Source organism: Pseudopipra pipra, chromosome 27, assembly GCF_036250125.1.
Source record: "Pseudopipra pipra isolate bDixPip1 chromosome 27, bDixPip1.hap1, whole genome shotgun sequence".
NCBI classification, from domain to species: domain Eukaryota; kingdom Metazoa; phylum Chordata; class Aves; order Passeriformes; family Pipridae; genus Pseudopipra; species Pseudopipra pipra.
This window is the reverse complement of record NC_087575.1, coordinates 1,384,207-1,405,477: the sequence shown is the minus strand read 5'-3', so window position 1 is coordinate 1,405,477 and position 21,271 is coordinate 1,384,207. Positions and strand designations below refer to the sequence as shown.

Genomic DNA, 21,271 nt, shown 5'->3' with positions numbered 1-21,271 from the left:
GGGGCGGCTGGGGGGATGCGCAGGGAGAAGCCGGACAACGCAGCTCCTGGATCCCAAAATCCCCCTGGAAAGGAGGGAGCCCAAACATCCTCTTCCAGCTCCTGCAGAGCCCCAGCGCTGAGGAAGGGTCTCCCCTCCTCCTCCGGAGCGCCCTGGGGTGGTCCTGGGGGAGGGCAGGGGCGTGTGGGGAGCAAGGGGTCCTGCGCCCCCCTGCCCGGGCCCCCCCCGGCTCCCGGCCCCAAACAATGGGGGCATTGGAGTGCGGAAGCGTGGGGGTGCAGCGAGGCCCCCCGCCCGGCCCCGCATTCCCTAAGGAGATTATCCCTCCTCACATGAGCCAGCCGGGCCGCCGGGAGGAGGGGACACCAGGGGGACAGGGAGGGGGCACTGGCACTGGGGAGCCCAGCAAGGGTCCCCCTGGGCAGGAGAAGGGGCAGAGCAGCTTCGCTGTTTGGGCTGGGGCCAGGGATTCCCCACAGACACTTTGAACTGCAATTCCTGGAGGGATTCACCCAAAAAGCACAAACCTGAGCCTCTGCCCTTCCATGGGGCAAAGTTCCCACCTGCTGGCAGGAGGACACCGTGGGACACCCCACACCTCCCTGGCCAGCACATCCCAGGGATCATTGAGGTCCCCACACAGCCAAGGTAAAAAATAAGGTTTGCTCCCCCCAGGACCCCCCTGTGTCCCTCAGGACCCCCCTGTGTCCCTCGCTGTGCTGGCTCTGGCACATGGCCAGCCATGGGGATGCCCCCCTGGCACACCTGAGTCTCCCCTGCCACAGCTCCTGGGAGGCTGAGACCATCCTCCCTCTGCCCCTGGGATCCCATGGGATCCCCTAATGAAAAGGGACTGGCAGGGGAACGGGTTCCCATTGTCCCCACTGCAGCCCAGTCCAAGGGGGGCCAAGGGCACCTTCCCCCCACTGGCACGTTGGGGCCTCCCAGTGCCCAGAGGAGGGTGACAAGGGTTGGGGATCCAGCCAAGGGCAGTCCAGGGGGGGTGCTGGACAGGGAGAGAGCCCCCCCTGGGGCTGGGTCACAGGGCAGGACCCCCAGGGGTACCCTGGGAAAGGGCACACTCAGATAAAACGTTAAACCTCTGCTCTTTATTCAGTGCCTGGTTCCCCCGGCCCGTTCCCGAGCGAGCGCTCCGCAGGTTTTCCAGGGGTGACCAGAACACCAGGAGTGCTCTGGGAAGGCTGAGCAGGGCCACACTGGAGGAGGTGTGGGGCAGGAGGGCACCTCCTCTGTGCATCCCCATAGTCCCCGTGGGGACACGGCTCTGCCCCGGCCGTGGGGTGAACTCCGGGCACCGCCAGCGCTGGTCCCGGGAAAGCTCCATGGAGTGGGAACTGCCACCTCCTGTGTCCCGCCCCCTGGGACAGCGGGGAGGGGGCCGGGCCCCCCAGCCCCTCTCCAGCTCACATTATTGCTATGTCAGAGCAGCAGAGCGGCCGGGAGGGGCTCAGGAGTTCGCTGTCCCGGGAGAGGGGACGAGGACGTGTCCGAAGCCAAGGATCCGCCGCCGGAGGGGGGGCTCTCGTGTCTCTGGGAAGGGGGGAGGAGGGAGCTGCCTGTCTGCCCAGCCGTGCCAGGGGTGCCAGCAGCGCCAGGGCTGGCACCGGGCGGCAGGAGAGCTGTGCTTGTGTCCCAGAGGAAACACCGCCCGTGCTCCCGAGCCTGGAGCCGAGGCCGAACAAAGTCATTGCACCTGGGATGGGGAGGGACACTGGGAGAACGGAGGGACGGGCAGGGCCCCCGCCCGCCCCTAGTTGCGCTGGCTGGGCAGCTCCTGGGAGATGAATTTCCGAAGGCGCTCGAGGTACTGGCTGTAGAGTTCGATGTCGTTGTGCCCGGCCCCGTCCACCCAGAGCGGCTCCACGGCCTTGGGGCAGCGCTCGAACAGCGCCAGCCCGTGGGAGAAGTCGATGACCTCGTCCTCCGTGCCGTGGATGATGAGGACGGGAGAGGTGATCTTGGAGATCTTCTCGATGCTGCCAGAAGGGAGGGTGGGGAAGGGAGGAGAGAGGGGTGAGCACGGGGACTGACACTTCCATTCCTGTCCTGCCCCCTCAAGCACATCCCATGGGAGAGGGACCAGGAAATGCTCTTTGATCACAGGGACAGGGAAGGACAAGAAGCTGCTGCCAAGGACGAGCCCCAGGACGAGATCTGCCCTGGTGTGACAGATGAGGAGCAGCCAGCAGTGACAACATCCCCGGGGGACCTCAGCACTGCAGTAGGACATCCCTCCCCTGCCAGGATCAGCCCTGCTGTTCCCAGCCTGGCCCCAAAGGCCACTCAAGGCCATTGGGACACAGAGCGTGGGCTGGTGGCTCCCCAGGCACAGCTTCCACCTCGGGGACCGTCCCCTGGGCCCCCCTGGCCTGGCTGCAAGGGAGAGGAGAAGGAAGAGCTCGTCCCTCAGCACTGCTCCTGCCACCTGCAGAGCGGGAAAACCCCGAAGGAATCACCCCTGGGGGACAGAGGGGTCCCGGACTTGTAACACTCAACAACAGCCCCAAAGCTGGTGGGCAACCACACTGGGACAGGGTGGCCAGGAGGTGATGCCAGAGGGGACTGGGGTGCACACATGGCACAGCCCTCGGGGGGGGATGGTGACCCCGGGGAGGGTTATGACCCCCTGAGGGGGGGGCAGGGTGACCCCAGGGAGGGTTATGACCCCCTGAGGGGAGCAAATGCCAGGTGAGGGTCCCAAAGAGGGTGTTTAAGCCCATCCCAGGAAACGCTGGTGTCCAGGACAGAGCTGGGCTGGGCACTGCCCCTCCAGCCCTGGCTGCCCCCCTGCCCAGGGCACTCACTTGGGGAAGGCATCGAACCAGTAGGTCTTCTTGGTGTCGGGGAAGGCGACGCGCATGCCCGAGGTGAGCGGCGAGTGCAGCACGATGGCCGCGCACTCGTAGCGCGAGGCCAAGTCCACCGTGGGCACGGTGCCAATGCTCTGCCCGTACAGGATGATGTTCTCTGGGCTGATCCCGTACCTGGGGGGGCACAGAGCAGGTCAGCACCCACACACCTGAGTCACGGCGCCAGGAGATGACAGACTATGACTGTAGTTGGAAGGGACCCATCGGGATCACCCAGTCCAACTCCCGGCCCTGCACGGGGCACCCCAAGAGTCCCACCCTGTGCCTGGTAGAGCTCAGGGGTCACCCTGCTCTGCCACAGCCCCACACGAGGCTCCCAGGGGTGTCTGTCCCCCTGGCTGGGCCCAAGGCAGTTCCCTGCACCCCCAGGAGCAGGGAGAAGCCAGGGCTGAGCTGCCAGGTGAGCTGTGAGGGTGCCAAGGCTCTCCCTCGCCAGGGGCAGGGTTATGGGGGGCTCACAGACCCCGGATCGCAGCCGTGTGGGGCAGCCCCCAGCTCTGGGTCACGCTGCCAGCCAGGGCAGAGGAGGCAGAGCCCAGCACAGGGCTGCACCCCAAACCCAGTGGGGGAACCGGGGCTGAGCCAGACCGGGAGCACAGCTTGTGCCGAGCTCGTGTCCCGCAGCACCCTCAGGTCCCCCCGGCCGCTCCTCCCGCAGCTTTCCAACCACCCCTTCCTGTTCCGAGCGACCCAGGGTTCCCTCTCTGGGGAGGTTTCCTGTTTTCCAGGCTGCTGGACAGCAGGGTTTTCCTGAGAGCAGCACAGACATCCTCCCTGCCCCGCTCACCGCGTCCGCAGCGCCTGCCACGCGGCGTCGATGTCGGAGTAGAGGTTCCTCTCCGAGGGCTTCCCCGTGCTCACGCCGTAGCCGGAGTAGTCGTAGGAGAAGATGTTGCAGTTGATTCGGGTGCCCAGCCCAATGTAGAAGCTGCTCATCTGCCCCAGGTCCACGGCATTGCCGTGGGAGAACAGCACCGTGTACCTGGCACCGGGGAGACGGGAACGGCGCGTTATCCCGGGAGGGATATCCGGGGAGACGGGAACGGCGCGTTATCCCGGGAACGATATCCACGGGAAGCACCGGCCCGGCCAAAAACCAAACCCTGGGACACGAAGGGCCAACACCCCTCTGCCCAGCAAGGAAAGCCCTCGTGACACCCCCAGAGACACCCAGACCCTCCTGCTGCCGGGGCCCCAAGCGGGAACTGCAGCCCCCAAGGCAGGAAGATGATTCTCCTCAAGTTTCTGAGTCTATTTTTGGTAAAAAGCTCAGGATTTGGGGCCGTTTGCCCAATGGGGATTTCAAGTAAGAATTCTGACAAGCGGGTTTTTTTTCCTCTCCTGAGCCTGGCAAGACACCAGATGCTGGGAGAGAAGTGGATTGTGGGAGTGACAAGGCACAAGAAATTTCCACCATAAGGGGAAAAACAATGTTAATCATAAAAATTAACACTAATAGTGGATTGATGGAAGCTTGGCTCCTTTCTGCTGGAGGGAGGGAGCAGGGCCCACTCCCTGCTGGGCCCCCCAAGCTGCTCTGAGGGGTCTGTGGCCAGGCTGAGCCTCCAGTCCTGGGCTGGATGCCCAGGAAGCCCCAGCAGGAAGGGGCAGGATGAGCTGTGGGGAGGTCAGACACCCAGCAGAACCTGTTATCCCAGGCTTTGGGAGGTCTGGCTCCCCCACAGCCCAGGTTCTCCCCTGCAGCCTGGAATGCTGATCCTTGGGGACACGTTGTTCCCAGGTGTGCAGGGTCAGCTGAGGTGACCTGGCCTCCCTCTGCACCCCAAACTGTGCCACTGCCCGGGCAGGAGCTGCCCAGTGCCCCCATCCCCAGAGGGGCTCTCAGTCCCACACTCCAGGCTGCCCCTCCCCACCTTCCCAGCTCACAGATCCATGGGGGTGACCAGCAGTGGGATGTGCCCAAACCACTCCTGGGCTTCACTCCCATCACCCTCCTCCTTGAGGAATCCAATGTGCCCATGGATTAGACTGAACAGAGCAGGCTCTGGCTCTCCTGGCTGGCACGGGCTGCTGCCCATCCCCACGGGGGACAAGCAGCCAGTGCAGCCCCTGCAGTGCACCTGGAGTCACCTCAGGGAGATCTGCAGGACAGCCTGGGGAATCCCTGCATCCCTGCTTTGCCTCTGCTCCTGCTTTAACCCCGTTCCCAGTGCAGCCACAAGCCAGACCGGTCCTGGGAGCCGCCTGACCAGCTGCCTCCACCCCCTGTGGCAGGGCCAGATCCTCCAGGGGGGAGGGAGGGGAGGGGACAGGACCCCCTGGCATAGCCCCAGCCCGGCACTCTGTGACTCCTGGGGACACTGGGCTGGGACCTGGTGGGTGCTCCCCAGGAACTCTGGGGCTCCAGCACCGCTGAAAGACGTGGTGGGTACTTCCCAAGGACACTGAAGGACCCAGTGGGTGCTCCCCGGGGACCCTTGGGGTTCCAGTTCCCCTGGGAGACCCAAGTGCATGTTCCCCAGGGACTCTGAGAGACCTGCTTGGTGCTCCCTGATTATCCCAGTATTCCAGCTCCCCTTCCAAGCTCCAGGGGACTGTGAGGTTCCAGCCATCCTAGGAGACCCAAGTGGGTGTTCCCCAGGGACCCTGAGATTCCAACATTCCTGGGAGACCCAAGTGGGTGTTCCCCAGGGACCCTGAGATTCCAGCATTCCTGGGAGACCCAAGTGGATGTTCCCCAGGGACCTTGAGGTTCCAGCATTCCTGGGAGACCCAAGTGGGTGTTCCCCAGGGACCTTGAGGTTCCAACATTCCTGGGAGACCCAAGTGGATGTTCCCTGGGGACCCTGAGATTCCAGCATTCCTGGGAGACCCAATGAGTGCTCGCCAGGGACCCTGAGCGACCTGCTTGGCTCTCTCTCTGCCCCTGGGGTGCTCCCTGGGGTCCCAGCCCCCGGCAGTGCCGCGGTGACTCACCTGGCGCCGGGCACGCAGCGGACGTACATGCAGCCGACGCGGTTGCCGCGGCTGCTCTTGGTGACGAACACCTCGATGTTGTCCAGCTCCCGCTGGGAGTACTGGAAATCCGCCCTCTCCTTCAGGTGCAGCTTCCAGCGGCCGGCGCCGCGCAGGGAGCCGGTGCTGGCGCTGCCCACGGGCTCGGGCTCGGGCACCACGGCGTAGGTGGGCTCGGGGGGCAGGAAGGCGAGCTTGGCCGCGATGCGGCTGGGGCAGGGCGGGCAGCAGAACAGGCAGCACAGCTGGCTCAGCGACAGCCCGTTCATGGTGAGGGGACACGGGCGGCCCCGCCCGCGGCGAGGGAGGATCCCGACGGGACAGAGGCCGGGGATGACGCCCCTGTCTGTCCTCAGCTGGCCCTGGGCACGGCGGGGCCCGGCCGGGCCGGGCAGCGCGGCGGGGATGGCGTGTCCATGCGTCCGTCCGTGGGCAGCGGGGGCCTGCGGGCAGGGGGGGTGGGCACCGAGGGCTCTGCCGCGGCCACCACACGCGTGACCCACCCCCGTGCTCCTCCCCGGCAGCCACGGGCTCCGTGTCCCCCCCGCAGACACCACCCACCGCTCACAGCCCCCACGCCCGGCCCACGCAGCCCCCAAAAACAACCCTCCTCCCACGCTCGCAGCCCCCGCGGGCAGCCCACCGAGCACAGGCTCACACCCACCTCCCCCCGCACCCACGCCGGCAGCGGGACAAAGGACACAACCCCTCCAGGACCAGCCCTCCCCTGTGAGGGAGAGCCGAGCTCCCGAGGAAAAAGGGGAGAGGGGAGAGAAAGGGAAAGGGAGGAAAAAAAAAGCAACTATTTTCTGCAAGTTTGGGCACAGGCTCGAGCTGAGGAATGTCAAACCAGCCCACACCCCGAGGAATTCGCTCCATCTGCTTCCCAAGGGCTGGGAAAGGGGAGGAAAGGGTGGAAGGGGGAGGCCTCACACACCAAGCCAGGGGACACCACGGAAATGTTGGGAAGGAAGGGATGGCGCTGCCCCCCGTGCCCCCCCCGGCTGGTGACCATCCACAGGGGGCACCTGGCACGGGGCAGCGCCGTCCCTGCCGGCTCTGTGGGATCGGTGCCATGCACCCCTGGGTGGGCAGCCCTGCCTGCCCCCTGCCCTCACCCCACAGCCAGCACGGGGGTCCAACCCACACCCCACGACCACCCCATGGCCACCGTGGGGGCTGGATCCACCCCACACGCACTGACTGTGGGACTGTGGGACCCCCACCCCACACACACTGACTGTGGGACCCCCACCCCACACACACTGACTGTGGGACCTTCACCCACACACACTGACTGTGGGACCCCACACACACTGACTGTGGGACCCCCCACCCCACACACACTGACTGTGGGACTGTGGGACCCCCCACCCCACACACACTGACTGTGGGACCCCCCACCCCACACACACTGACTGTGGGATCCCCACCCCACACACACTGACTGTGGGACTGTGGGACCCCCACCCCACAGACAATGACTGCGGGACCCCCACCCCACACACACTGACTGCAGCACCACGGCACCCCCACCCCACAGCCAGAAGGGGGGGAGGGGATCCACACTGCACCCACCCACTGACCCGTGTGGGACCCCCCCTCACCACTGAGCAGGGGGTGCTTCCCCCTCCACTGACAGGCACGGGACCCCCACCCCATCACACTGACCAGGGTGGGACTGTGGGACCCCCCCAGACACACACTGACTATTCTGGGACCTCCAAAAACACACACTGTCGAGTCCCCCCCATCCACTGTCCGCTGTGGGACCCTCCAAAAACACACACTGACCGTTGTGGGACCCCCCTCAAAAACCACCCACTGACCGCTGTGGGACGCCCCCCAAAAACCACCCACTGACCGGTTCCCTCCCCCTCTGACCGCGGTGGGACCCCCCCAGACAGCCACTGACCGGTTCCCTCCCTCTCATCGCTGTGAGACCCCCCCACCACACACTGACCGCTGCAGGCCCCCCCAACTGCCTCCCCCTCACTGCCCGGTGCCCCCCCTCACCCCGCAGGCCCCACACTCTCTCCCCCGCTCACCGCGCGGGCTCCCCCCGGCAGCGGGTGCCCCCCCCCCCGCCCGCGCCCTGCCGGTACCTGCACATCGTCCCGGGCCCCCCCGGCCCCGCTCGCTGCTCCCGCGGCCGCTGCGGCCTCCCAGGCGGGGGCGGCGCTGGCCCCGCCCCGGCCGGAAGTGACGCCATCGCTTCGCGCCCCGTTGCCATGGAGACGGCGCGGCCTCATGGCCGGGCCGGGGGGGCACAAACCGGCTCTTCCCCGGTCACTGAACCCCGCGATGGTTTTGTTTAACTTATACAGCCCCCTGCGGATCGCCCGGGCCAGCCCTTTCCGCGGCAGGGGCAGCCGGAGCGGGTGACACAGGAGCCGGGGGGGCTTGGGATGTCTCCAGAGAGGGGGAATCCACGCCCTCCCAGGGCTCTGAACACCCTCCATGGGAAGAAGTTCCGCCTCGTGTTGAGGTGGGACTTGTTGTGGTTCGGTTTATGGCCATTGCTGCTCATCCTGTCGCGCCTCCAAAAAGGGTCTGGCACTGTCCTCAGAGACCCCTTGGATATATCTGTGTGGATTGATGAGATCCCCTCTGAGATGGGATATTTGTGTAGATATTTGTATGGACCAATGAGATATTTGTGTGGATTGATGAGATCCTCTCAGATGAGATATTTGTGTGGATATTTTTATGGATTGATGAGATCCCCTCTCAGCCTTCTCCTCTCCAGACTGACCAGGCCCAGCTCCCTCAGTCTTTCCTCATAAGGGAGGTGCTCCAGACCCTTCACCATCTTTGTGGCTCTGCTGGACCCTCTCCAGCAGCTCCTTGTCTTTCTTAAACTGTAGAGCCCATCACAGCTGTCCAGATGTGCCTCCCCAGGGCCGAGCAGAGGGGCAGGATCCCCTCCCTGACCTGGACACGCTCTTCCCGATGCACTCTGGGAATCCCATTGGCCTCCTGGCCCCAGGACACACAGCTGGTTGTGGACAACTCATCCTCCACCAGGACCCCCCAGTCCCTCCCCACAGAGCTGCTCTCCAGCAGGTCACCCCAAACCTGTGCTGGCACATGGGGTTGTTCCTCCCCAGGAGCAGGACCCACACTTGCCTCTGTTGACCCTCATTAGGTTTCCCTCTGCCCAATTATCCAGACTATTAACATCCCACGGAAGGGCAGCTCAGCCCTCATGTGGATCAGCCACTGCCCCAGTTCTGTCTCAGCAAACACTAAGGGTCCATTCCACCCCTTCTTCCAGGTCACTGATAAACAAGTTGGACCAGGCTGGGCCCAGAGTTCATGTCTGGGGAACCCCACTGACCACAGGCTCCCAGCTGGATTCTGGATCATCTGGATCAGGACCCCCTGAGCTCTGCCATTCTCCCAGTCCTCCACCCACCTCAATGTCCACTCACCCAGCCCACAATTCCCGAGCTTTCCAACTAGGATGTCACAGGAGACAGTGCCAAAAGTCTGGCTGAGTCCTGGTGCCAAAGGCTGCCCAGATGCCCCTGCATGGACATAGGGAGGGGGGGGAGGCGTTTGGGGCCTGTCCCAAACCCCCTTCCCTGTTCCCACTCCAGCCCCATGAACACAACAGGGGCACCACAGGGGGATCTGGGGGAACTCAGGGCCAGGGGGGAAGAATCCCAGACTTTACAGAGTAGTCAGGGTTGAAAGGGATCTCTGGAGTCCAGCTCCTGGGGGTTGAGATCCCAGGAGTCTGGGTGCTGGGAGTTAGGGATTATCCATAGGGAAACTGAGGCACGGAGCCCCCAGGGCCACCCCGGAGAGCCCAGAGCCAAGTGGGGCCCGCACAGAACATCCCTGCCTGTAACAAAGCACCCACAGCATCCAAGCAAACTAGACTGTGTTGTATTTACACTCATGGAGAGGGAGGGAATAACAGGGAGAAGGTCGGTGGTGGAGAAGCTGGAAGGTGGCTGTGGGCTTTCCCGCCGGATCCATGGGAGCTGCTGCACCTCCCTGGAACTCGTGGCCCTCGGGAGAACACAAGGCAAGGGCTGGCTGCAATTCCCACTCCCCCTGAGAGCCATGGATCGTCCTCAGCCAAAAGCTCAACAGCAAACCCAGCCCAGGGGTGTCCAGGGGTAACACCTGCAGCCACTGGCATGCTCTGGATGTGATGTCCACGTTATCCAGGAGCAAAAACCTGAGGAAAAGGCTGGCAAGGGGCAGCCTCGCTCCTCTCTGTGCTGGAGGGGGGTTTGCATGAGTTTTGGAGGTCAGGACCCTCCTGGTAACACTGCAGGATGGCAGTGCCCACAGAGCACACACTGCTCTGGCTGGATCACACTGGGAAACCCTGCACTCAGGAGGATCCAACCTTGCAGAAGGATCCCCTTGCTGAAGGATCCCTGCCACAACTGCCACGAGAAAGGCAGGAAAACAGCACTTGGAAGGAAGGATTGGCCATGATCCTCCCCCTGCTGCTCCCTGGGGCTCTGCTCTCCAACACTCAGGCAGACACTTCCCAAGGATGGCACAGCCAGCAGTGGGGCAGAGTTGCTGCTTGTCCCCTGGGACACATCCAGGGTTCTCTGCTTGTGACACCAGAGCCCCACAGCTGCTTCCCTGCTCCCGGTGTTCCCAGGAAGTCCCCGGGTGTGGAGGTGGCTGTTGCTGTACCCCAGGAGCTGCTGCCCTGCCTCGTGCTGCATCCCTGAGCCCTGTGTCTTCCCAGCAGCCCCAGAGCCCTCCAGAGGCTCCTTGTGGGCTGATGCCAAGCTGGCATTTGGCTTTCCCTAAACCTCCCTACACATGTGCCAGTGTGGGCACTCCAGAGCCCTTCAGGTGCTTTTTGGGGTGCTCGAGTCCTCTGAGCGTGTTCACTGCACCCCAAAGCTCCCCCTCTGCCTTCCCTGGCACCCCAGAGCCCTCCCTGAGTCTTCCACCAGTCCAGGGAACTCTCTCAGTGGGCCCAGAGCTCTCCAAGCACCTCTCCCTGCTCCCTGGGGCTCTCCATGGGCGTTTCTGAGCCCCTGCCTGTGCCTCCCCGGGCCCCTCCTCGTGACTGTTCCCGTGCCCTGCAGCCCCTCCACGCGCCTTTCCCTGTGCCCAGTTCCCTCTGTGCGGCTTTTGGAGCATGAGGGAGGGAGGAGGAGGCAGGAGAGAGGGCAGCTGGGTGGGCTCCCTGAGCTGCCCCCGGGGGAGGAGGGGACCCCGCTGTCACCTGGGGGCAGGGGCAGGTCCAGAAGCAGAGGTGTGGGGACCTGAGCTTTGTGCACAACCCTGATGAGAGCGACTCGTGTAAGGCAGAAGGCAGGGAGAGCGGAGAGAGGGGAGGGGAGAGAGGGGACACAGACCTCGCTGGGGGAGCGGCCGAGGCTCTCCAGGGGTGTTGGAGCACGGGAGGCTGGAGCAGGGGTGTCCCTGGCTCCCTCCCTGTGGAGGAGGCACGAGGCAGTGAGCGGAGCCTCTTCCCAAAGGTCCTGCCCTGCTCACGTCGCTCCAAGCCACGAAATAACTCCCCTGTGCCAGCCCTGCTGCTCAGTCCCGTCAGGGCTTCTCCAGCACAGGGTGGGGAGGGGGATTTGGGGCGTCAGAACCACGGAATCAACTTTGCTGCATCGGAGCCCAAGCACCTCCCGGGGAGCAGACGGCAGCCTGGCTGCCGGGATCCCCCAGCTCCCGGGATTGCAGGAGGTGGGGCAGAGGGAACAAAGTCCAGAGGCTGCTCAGGGACTCTGGCACCAGTCCTGGGCGGCTCACGGGACTCAGAGCTGCCGGGAAGGGAAAGCCCAGATGCTCACAGCACGCAGAGCGCCCGGAGAGAGGCGAGTCCCAAGGTCTTTAGCACTGGAGCAGCGGGGCAGGACGGCCCCTTTTCCTTTGGGAAGCTGGTTGAGAACACATCGGCTGAGCTGTGGCTGTCGGACAGGCAGGAAGGGAGAGGAGGAACACCGACTGACTGCCCAGGAGGTGCGAGGAGCCCCCATGTCCCGGTGCCGGTCCGTGTGCGCTGCCGGAGTCACCCTCGCACCACCGCTGGGGCCGGGAGGAGGAGGGGAGGAGGAGGAGGGAGGCTGGGAGGAAGGGGAGGAGCACCAGGCCGCCCTGCTGGCTGCAGTTCGAGCTGCTCAGACCCCCTTCACAACTTCTGGATCTTCTCGGCGATAACGATGGGGTTTTCCTTGCGGATCTTCTCGGCAGCCTCTGCCTTGTAGTCGTAGGGGCAGGCGTGCATGTCGGAGTACCGGTGGATGGCACAGAACAGGTTCCCGCAGCGGCAGTCGAAGCCTGAGGGCAGGAAGAGCACAAACAAAGCCCCATCAGGCCCCGTCCAGCCGGGCAGGAAGGCGGCAGGGCCCCCCCAGCTCCTTCCTGCCAGGCCAGGAAACGCCACCAATGCACACAGAGGAGGGAGGGGGTCACTGTCCCCCCCAGGCCAAAGGGACTCGGTGTGGGGGAAGAACACGGGTGGCTCTTTGCCTTCCCCTGGCTCAGCAGCTCCTCGTGCTCTGGGCAGCCCCAGCTGTCACAGCTCCCAGAGCAGCTGCTCTCTGTGCTCCCCAGGGACAAGGGACATGCCAGGCACTGCAGTGCCAGATTGCTAATCCAGGCCAGGCTCCCCAGGCAGCCCGAGCTGGAGCTGAGCCCTCGGAGCCAGCCCAGCTCCCCAGGGTCACACAGCAGCATCTGCACTGACCAGCAGTGAGCAGCAGGACAGTCACCACACTGGGATCACTTTTGAGCTATTTGGGCTTCAAAATTCCTAATTTAGTCACTTCACTGGGGGACAATGCTGCTTCCATCAACACAGCACACTGGGAAACTTAGGCAGGGAGCAGGGATGTGCTGCAGGACAGCAGGGAATCGTGCTGGCAGGGAATCCTGCTCTGTCCCTTCTCATCTTTCCAACTACAGCCCACAAACACCTTGCTCCGAGGTGCCAGTTTACTCCTGTTGGAGAAAACTAATTTTATCCTAAATAATGCCCTGAATACACAGGACTTCTCTGCAAGCTGAATCCTAAAGGAGGAAAGTTCTCACAGTTTGAAGTTCTTAAGGAAACACTCATCCAGGAAAACCATCCTCCCTGCAGATCCAAAGGCTGGGCACAGACTACCCTGCCCAGTTCCAGGTTTATAAACCCACACTGATTCTAGGACAGCAGCCTCGGATCTCCAGGCAAGCTCAGGTTCAAACTTCCCAGCCCAGACTGTGCCAAAGCCTCTTACATCCATGCAAAGAGCCAGTCCCTGGCTGCTGGATGCACTACAGAGGTGAGTGCTCTGCTGGGCCAGCGTGACCTGCACGGCTCCCGAGTTAACTTTTTCCAGGGAAGCACTAAATGCCAGAGATAATTTAGGGGGATGATGTTTTTATGAACAAACCACAGCCAAATTAATTGCTTCACTTTCCAGGGGCAGTTTTCCCATCGATAGCACTGACACCATCCCTGCACCGCCCTCTCAGCTTTACAGGCTGGATGCCCAGAGCCATCCTGCTCTCAGGAAGCCAGCAGTGGAAATCAAGCAGCATTAACAACTGGGGTGAGTCTTGGAGAGGGATTTTCCATTTGGATCCAACTCGTTCCATGTCCCTATTACGAAAGCTTTACCGCAGACCCGAACAGGAGCCGGCTCTGACCCGCTCTGCCTTCGCTCTCCGGCAGCTTTTGCCAAGCAGCAGGACCAACCCGAGAGGTGCTGCTGCGTCCAGTTCTGCAATCCTGCACCCCAAGGCTGCCAGGACCCCGGCAGGGAGTGGGATGTTCCCCAGGCTGCTCCCTCAGCCGGCGCTGCCGCGGGTCAGAGCTCTCCTCCCAGCCCCCGGCAGCACCTTGGCTTGGGGATGGGTTTGTGGGGAACCTCCAGCCACTGCCCCTCTGAACCACCAGAGCACGAACAGAGCTGCCCCCAGGGCTCTCACCCCACACTGCTGAGGCCACAGCCAGGTTTGCCCGGGGCCAGGGACTCACCAGTCAGCCCAATCTTCTTCCGGCAGGTGAAGCAGCGATTCTTCTTGGGTTTGGGTTTCTCGGCAGCGGCCTTGCCCTCAGCTGTGTTCTGGGATATCTCAAGCAGGGTACCTGAAACAGAGGCAAGAGTTTTGCTGCCCTTTTTGATAAAACCAAGCATTTGTTTTACTGCAGGAGGTGCTCGAGGCTCTAACTAAATTCTGGGTCTCTGGCAGACCCTCTGTGTGCACATTGCCCTGGCTGACAGACCCCGGACTGGGAGATCTGCCTCGTTCCACAGAGATCTTACACCTCACACAGCCTCATGTTTTCTATTTCAAATGCCTTAAATCCAAGGCTGGGGTGGCCACTGGACAGTCACTACAGCTCAGCTGCTGTACAGCCACACAACTGTCAGCTGAGCCCACAGTTAATCTTGGCAGGGGAAAAAAAAAACAGTTAACCCCTTGTAAGTACTACTAATTATTTTTGCTGGCTCTTATGTAAGTGTTCCCCATATGTAGGTCTCAGAATGCTTTACACAGATATCCATCACTGCCTCTAATCTACCAAAGGGAAAACTGAGCTCTGAAAGCCAGATTGTTAAAGGTCACTGATGCTTAGCAGGATTTCCTCCAGTACCTAAGCAGGTTAGAGAAGTCAACAGGAGGGAGGAGCTCTGGCTGCAAACGGATACACACCTGCAGTGCAGGCTGCTCTGAGGAGACAAAACAGTCAGAGACAGCTTTGTGGAGCTGACCCTAAACAGCTTCCTAAAAACCAGAGTCAGAGGAAAGGGGCAGGCTCTCCCAAGCCTGTTTCCCCACACAGTCTCTCACCTCTCTGTTGTAAATTGTCTCCTGGGCTTGCAGGCCAGGGATTACCAAACCCAAAATGCACAGTCATGTGCAGTGACTAGAGCCAGTTTTTTTAGCAACTAACAGCTCCTGGGATTTTTTTTAGCTTTCAGTACAAGCTGTCAGCTGAACCAAAGGAGGGTGTCTCTGCAGAATCACCTGGTTATGGCATCAGCTGGAGGATGTACCCGCTGGGCAGTGCCCCCTGTGCCCCCCATTCCTTCGGGAGGGAAACACTCCCTCGAGGGACAGGTACCCCCACCACAGGGGTGACACCAACCAGGCCCCGCTGTGTTGGCACTGTCACAAACACGTCCCCTCTCTCCCAGAACTCTGGTGGATCCCTGTCCCTCCCTCCCTCCGAGCTGGCAGGGGAGTGCTGCCAGCGACAGGCCGTGGGCCGCTCCGGGCTCGCTGCCATTCCCCGGAGAGGCGTCATGGAAGATTATCCTCCTGCCAGCGACGGGGCTGGCAGCTCCTCAGCCCACAGAGCCACCTCTATCAGCCTGCCCTGGGGCACAGCATTTGCTCTCCTGTCTCACAGAGGAGCTGTCTCCTCCTCAGCTCTCTCTCCAGGTGTGTGAGGGGACGCCTGTCCCCTGGGGTCAGTGGCCAGCGCTGCTCAAACCAGCTCTGAGATTTGTGTCACTCACACTTGTGCAAAGGCCAAACCGACCTGATGAGGAAGGTGCTGATGAGGCTTCTTCTGTCTTGCTGAACTCCTCTGTCTCAGTGCTGGTTTCCTCTCTGGATATGCTCATGGCCGTCATCTGATGGGTCACAGGAGTCTGAGCACTGGGAGCATTTGCAGCGAGCGAACAAAGAGCAAACACAAGGGTTTTCCTTTGATGAACAGTTATGTGGGAGAGACCTCCAGCCCATAAAGTTAATTTCCTTATATTCAGAAGTAGGTCAGGAGTACAGCAGACCTGAGATTTGGGATTGCCCTAGAGATCTGGGATCAAAGTTCTTTACAGGCATACATGGAATGAACCTGTGATGATTTCAGTTTCCTTTTGTACCCAATTATATCTCACAGCCAAGGCTACAGCTCCAAACAAGTCCAGGAACAGGGCAACAGTTATGAGTCAGGACTGTAACGTGACAGAGCTCAGTGCAGCTCTAACATCCTTCCCATCAAACGTGCCCGAATCTCTAATCCTGCTGTCACAGCTTCCAGACTGGGTCACCAGCAGGTGCTTTCACTTGAAATCCTGAAATATCCCGAGCTGGAAGGGACCAAGTTCATCATCAAGTTCAACTCCTGGTTCTGCACAGGACAATCCCAAAAATCCCACCACTAAGGACTGAGTAGAAACGGAACAGCTGAACACAGGCAGTGACAGAGCAGCTGCACTGGCTCCAAGAGAACCAAGATACCACTTGATTCATTACCAACCCCCTGGCACCTCACTCTACACATCATCATCATCATCATCATCTTCATCAGGGACATCTCAATCTTCCAGATAACCAGGGTCACAGTGAGGAGTCTGACCCAGCCCATTTACCCCTTGGCCATGTGACAGGTGACACCCTGTCCCCCGTGGGCCAGAGCTGGATTTTAGCAGGGCTGTAGATCCCCTGCCCCCAGACTATGCCCCTACCTGGCTTTTGCATCCTCAGGTGTGGAGTCTCCCTCTGCAATTGCTTCAGAAGCCATGGGGCTGCTGCTGGGACCACTGGGAGCTACGAGACAAGACCAGTCTTGGTAAAGCCTTTGAAAAATGCCAGCAAGTTCCTCGTGTGCTTGACAGCCAAGGGGAAAGCAGGAGGAGTGTTCAGCAGTCCTTAAGCTCCTGCTCCCTCCTGGAGCTGGGAGAGCACACCCCAGCTGGGATCATTCCCATATCTCTATTCCTACACCCTCCCCTCTGAATTTGTGCCCAGGTCTCTGTGGGGGTAACACATCAGGGCAGTCTGGACCTTGAACCAACATCACTCTGCAGCTTCTCTGAGGTGGAAGAACCAAATCCTCTCCCAGCTTCAGCAGACACAGGTTGGTTTGTGTCAGCTGAGGGTCTAAGTTGGGGGGTCTAAGAAAACTCTCTGCCAGGAAAAGCCGTGTTCCTGATGCATATTTTAGGGGGGGTAACTCAAGGAAAGCCATGATTGCACTCAGGAACAAACTGTGGAAGACCTATGGGAAGAATTTCTGACTGTGCAAAGCCTGTTCATGGAGCATCTGCACGAACTCCCAGCAAAAAAAACCCCACAACCCTGCTCACAATGGAGAGAGCATCTTCCTTCTGCTCCCAGCTCTGGGATGTACCAGGAAACAAACTTTTTAGGACATGGATTTTGGTTGTCAACACTGTTAAGGTAAGAAAATTATACAAAGCAAGTAGGCCCAGTTCTTCCCAAATAAAATGTCATTGTGGGGATGTATGGGGTTCCCAGCAGTCAGCACATAACTCAGGGAGCAGGGAACAGCTAAAACTGGGGTCACCATTAGCACAGGTGAAGTTTTACAGTTTACTGGAAGGGGCTGACTGGGAGAGGGCTTCACAAACTGGTGGGACCGGGAAGGAAACAACTTACAGGGAACACAAGTGCTCAAGGGTCCTTGATTTAGAGCCTTGGGTCTCCATGGAAAGGGACAGGCATGGCTTTTCTAGGAGGGGGTGAACCTGCTGGTGGCCAGTAGCAGTTGCTGAACAGAGTTTGCATCCAAATCCCCATTTTAAGGCAGATTTCTCAGGAAAAAACCCTCTACCTGGGGGGCTTATCCGGTCACTGCTCTGCTGCCTCTGCAGGAACTCCTTGTAGCACACGGAGCACATCCCGTTGGTGCGGGGGCTGCCATAGAACCCGCAGCCCGTGGTGCACAGCAGGGGCACCTGGGTCTGGTTCGTCTCCTGAGCCATCCTCGCCCCTCCAAGCTGCAACCAGGAATAAAACCGGGACAGCTGTGAGGGCCATTGTTCGCTGCAGCTGCTCAGGAAGGAGCACAAAGGATCCCGAGAGCCCAGTTCCTGCACGTGCACACAGCACAACCCCAGGCCCTCCAGCACAGGGCACTCGGGGCTCCCAAAACCCGTGTCCTGGGGCCCTGGGCCACCCAGAGCTGCCAGGAGCTGCCCAGAGCCAGCCTGGAAAGCCCGACAGGAACTGGCTCCTGGTTCTCCCTCCTGCCCCACGAGGCTCCCGAAATTCCTGGGGACAGACAAGCACATCAGACCTGACCAATCCCCTCTCCATCAGCACAAGAAGTGCCACCATAGCACTGCTAACGACCCTGGGAGCACCCACACGGAGCTGCCCCTCAAACTCCCAGTCAGTCACATTTTGGGTTTCATTTCGAGCCTGTCTCAGTTTTTTAATTCTCAGGAGGATGACGCAAGCGATGCAAAAAGAACCCACTGACATACGTGGGTAAGGGGAACGTGAGCGTGGTTAGGCTGGAAATAAGGATGAGGCTTTCTTTCCAGCAGCAAGATGTGATTCAGGAACACCTTCCCAAGGAACAGCTGACACAGTGAAACCTAATTTTAAATTTAATAATAATTCCTCTCTGGATCCCGCACAACCCCAGGAACTCGCCCCTTCCAGCCACACACGATGGAGCATTTACAGGGCCAAACCCACCGCAGGGCTCCAAATGAGAACCATGAGGAGCAAACAAAAACCACACACCATCCCAATGTGTGTGTGGACAACGTGGCCGGTCCGGCAGTGACACAGGACGGGGGGAGGATGTGAACAGGACCGGCTCGGGCACAAAGCGCTGGCACCGCGAGCCCCCAGCAGCGCTGCCTTTGTGGGGCGCACAAAGTCCCCACCACCTCCCAGCCACTTCCTTCCCCGCTCCTACAAAACTCGCTCCCTTTACTCCGAGGGGAATAAACAAGAGGAACGCGAAATCATTACCCTGCCAGGAGCGCTCCCGTGGGATGGACCCGCACCAGCCCCGGTCGGGCTCAGCTGGGGACGGGGGGTCTCCGCTGCGCTCCCGGGGGTCCCTCGCCGTGCTCAGAGCGGCGCTGCCATCCCCGCACCGGGATCACAGCCGGCCTCTCCTCGGGCAGCCCGGGTGGATCCTCGGGGGTCCCGGGTGGATCCTCGGGGGGTCCCGGGGTGGATCCTCGGGGGGTCCCGGGATGGATCCTCGGGGGGTCCCGGGGTGGATCCTGGGGGGGTCCCGGGGTGGATCCTCGGGGGGTCCCGGGGTGGATCCCTCGGGGGTCCCCGGCTGCCACACGGACAAACCTTTCCGGAGGAGCCGCTGCCGATGGCGCGTCCCTGCGGAGAGAGCAGGGCCCGGCGCTCAGCGCTCCCCGAGCGCCGCTCGGCCCAGCCGGGCGGGACGGCGCGGCCGAACCCCCAGGAGCCGCTGAACCCCCCCTGTGCCCGGGCAGGACCGGCCGGGACAGCCGGGACCCCCCGCCCGGCCTTGACGACCCTCCCGCCCGCCCCGCTCCGCTGGGCCCCGGCTCGGCCCCCCCGCCTGGCCCGGCCCGGCCCGGCCCGCGGCGCCACTCGAGGCCGCGGCTCCGCGGCCTGCGCGGAGCGGGAGCCCCGGGCGGGCCCCGCCGGCCCGGCCCCACTCACCGGCGGCCGAGGAGGAGCGCGGGCGGCCCCGGCCCCGCGCCGGGCCGGCCCCGGGAGGCTCAGGCGGGCGGCGGGCACGGAGCGCTGCCGGGAAACATGGCGGGCGCGGGCCCCGAGCGCCTCCCCCGGGGAGGGCCCGGGACGGGGGGGACGGGACGGGGGTGTGGGGGCACGGGGGGGACCCCGAGCGGGGACGGGGGCAGGGGGGACCGGCTGTAGGGGAGGGGGCTGAGACACCCCCGGCTGTGGGGGCTGAGAGACTGGGGAGGGGGTGCAGCTGTGCCCCGGCTGTAGGGGAGGGGGCTGGGGTACTGGGGAGGGGGTGTAGCTGTGCCCCCAGGTGTAGGGGAGGGAGCTGGGGTACCCCCGGGTGTAGGGGCTGAGGGATTGGGGAGGGGGTGCAGCTGTGCCCCAGCTGTAGGGGAGGGGACTGGGGTACCCCCGGGTGTAAGGACTGCCATGCAGAGGAGGCGGATGGGGTACCCCCCCGGGTACAGGGGAGGGGGTGTAGGTGTGACAGGGTACAGGGGAGGGGGCTCAGACACCCCCTGGGTATAGGGGAAGGGGCAGGGGTATAGATGTGCCCCAGCTATAGGGGAGGGGGGTATGACACCCTCAGCTATAGGGACTGGGATATAGGGGAGCAGGCTGGGGTACCCCCCCGCGTACAGGGGAGGAGGTGTGGGTGTGACAGGATATAGGGGAGGGGGCTCTGACACCCCCCATGGGTACAGGGGCTGGGGTGTGACCGACTGTAGGGGAGGGGGCTGAGATACCCGCTGCTACAGGGATGAGGGTATAGGGGAGGGGGTGTAGCTGTGCCCCCAGCTGTAGGGGAGGGGGCTGGGGTACCCCCGGGTGTAAGGACTGGGGTGTAGGGGAAGGGGCTGTGAACCCCCTCTGGTACAGGGGAGGGTGTGTAGGTGTGACAGGGTATAGGGGAGGGGGCTCAGATACCCCCCTTTTGGGTATAGGGACTGGGGTGTAAGGAAGAGGGCTGGGACACCCCTGGCTGTAGGGGCAGGGGCATAGGTGTGACTGACTCTAGGGAAGGGGGCTGTGACACCCCCAGCTATAAGGGCAGGGGTATAGATGTGACCCCACTGGCTATAGGGGCAAGGGTATAGGTGTATCCTGGCTACAGGGTCTGTGATGGACACCCCCCCAAGCTATAGGAGCTGGAGTATAGGTGTGTCCCAGCTATAGGGGAAGGGGCTGTGACCCCCTTGGCTATAGGGGCAGGGGTATAGGTGTGACTCAGCTATAGGGGAGGGGTCTGTGATGCACCCCCCTGAAGCTCTAGGAGCTGGGGTATAGGTGTTCCCCAGCTATAGGGGAAGGGCTGAGACACCCTCCCCCCTCCCCCTCGTGAGTATATGGGGTGGGACACAGCCAGACTCCCCTATAGAGAGGGGTCTGGGAGCCCCCCCTGCGGGGCCTGGGTCACAGCCAAACCCAGGCTGTAGGGAGGGGGGCGAAACCCCCCACCCCCCAAGCTATAGGGGCTGGGACACAGATATTCCATGGCTGTAGGGGCTGGGACACAGATATTCCATGGCTGTAGGGGCTGGGACACAGATATTCCATGGCTGTAGGGACTGGGATGCTGGGGGGCTCCAGCTGTGGGGTGAAGGACTGGGGACACGGCTGTAGCTGCTGGGGGAGAGGGTGGGCAGCTCTGCCCCCTCCCCACCCCCAGGGACAGGTCAGCTGTAGGACAGGGGCTGGGACCCCCCAGCTCTCCCCATCCATAGGGGATGGGTGGGATGTTCCAGGGCTCTCCGGCTGGAAGGGATTCCTGGATACAAAGTCTTCCTGCCGCTCTTCCCCAAGGCCTGGATGATGGGGGGTTGTTCAATCAGAGCTTTGCTCGGGGGCTGTCTGACCCAGGGCAGACCCCGCGGGAGAAAAGGCCCGCTGCCGGCTGTGCCGGGGCTGGGGAACATCCAGGAGGAAAAACTCCCGGGAAGCCGCCGCCAGGAGCTCTGCTTGGAGGGTCTCTGCCATCTCCCTCCCCGGGGGGCTACAAAGAGCTTTGGGTGTGAGTCCGGAGC

At 62.1% G+C, this 21,271-nt stretch overlaps 2 protein-coding genes across 3 annotated transcripts; both read right to left on the bottom strand.

Annotated features, from left to right (window-relative positions):
- Positions 1–1,089: 1,089 nt before the first annotated feature.
- On the bottom strand, positions 1,090–8,066 carry ABHD17A (abhydrolase domain containing 17A, depalmitoylase). The gene is made up of 5 exons (XM_064637368.1): positions 7,973–8,066; positions 5,829–6,310; positions 3,679–3,873; positions 2,826–3,005; positions 1,090–1,997 (listed from the first exon to the last, which is right to left on the bottom strand). Exons 2-5 carry the CDS (start codon positions 6,134–6,136, stop codon positions 1,772–1,774), a joined length of 909 nt encoding a protein of 302 aa, XP_064493438.1. The 5' UTR covers positions 6,137–6,310; positions 7,973–8,066; the 3' UTR covers positions 1,090–1,771.
- A 1,673-nt stretch (positions 8,067–9,739) lies between these two features.
- On the bottom strand, positions 9,740–19,307 carry LOC135403377 (AN1-type zinc finger protein 5-like). Of its 2 annotated transcripts, none has more exons than XM_064637370.1 (6): positions 19,218–19,307; positions 17,383–17,548; positions 16,274–16,355; positions 15,343–15,461; positions 13,831–13,941; positions 9,740–12,146 (listed from the first exon to the last, which is right to left on the bottom strand). In XM_064637370.1, exons 2-6 carry the CDS (start codon positions 17,531–17,533, stop codon positions 11,998–12,000), a joined length of 612 nt encoding a protein of 203 aa, XP_064493440.1. In that variant the 5' UTR covers positions 17,534–17,548; positions 19,218–19,307; the 3' UTR covers positions 9,740–11,997. The 2 variants fall into 2 exon arrangements, with proteins under 2 accessions (XP_064493440.1, XP_064493439.1); XM_064637369.1 differs by lacking the exon at positions 19,218–19,307 and adding an exon at positions 18,537–18,908.
- Between the last annotated feature and the right edge of the window lie 1,964 nt (positions 19,308–21,271).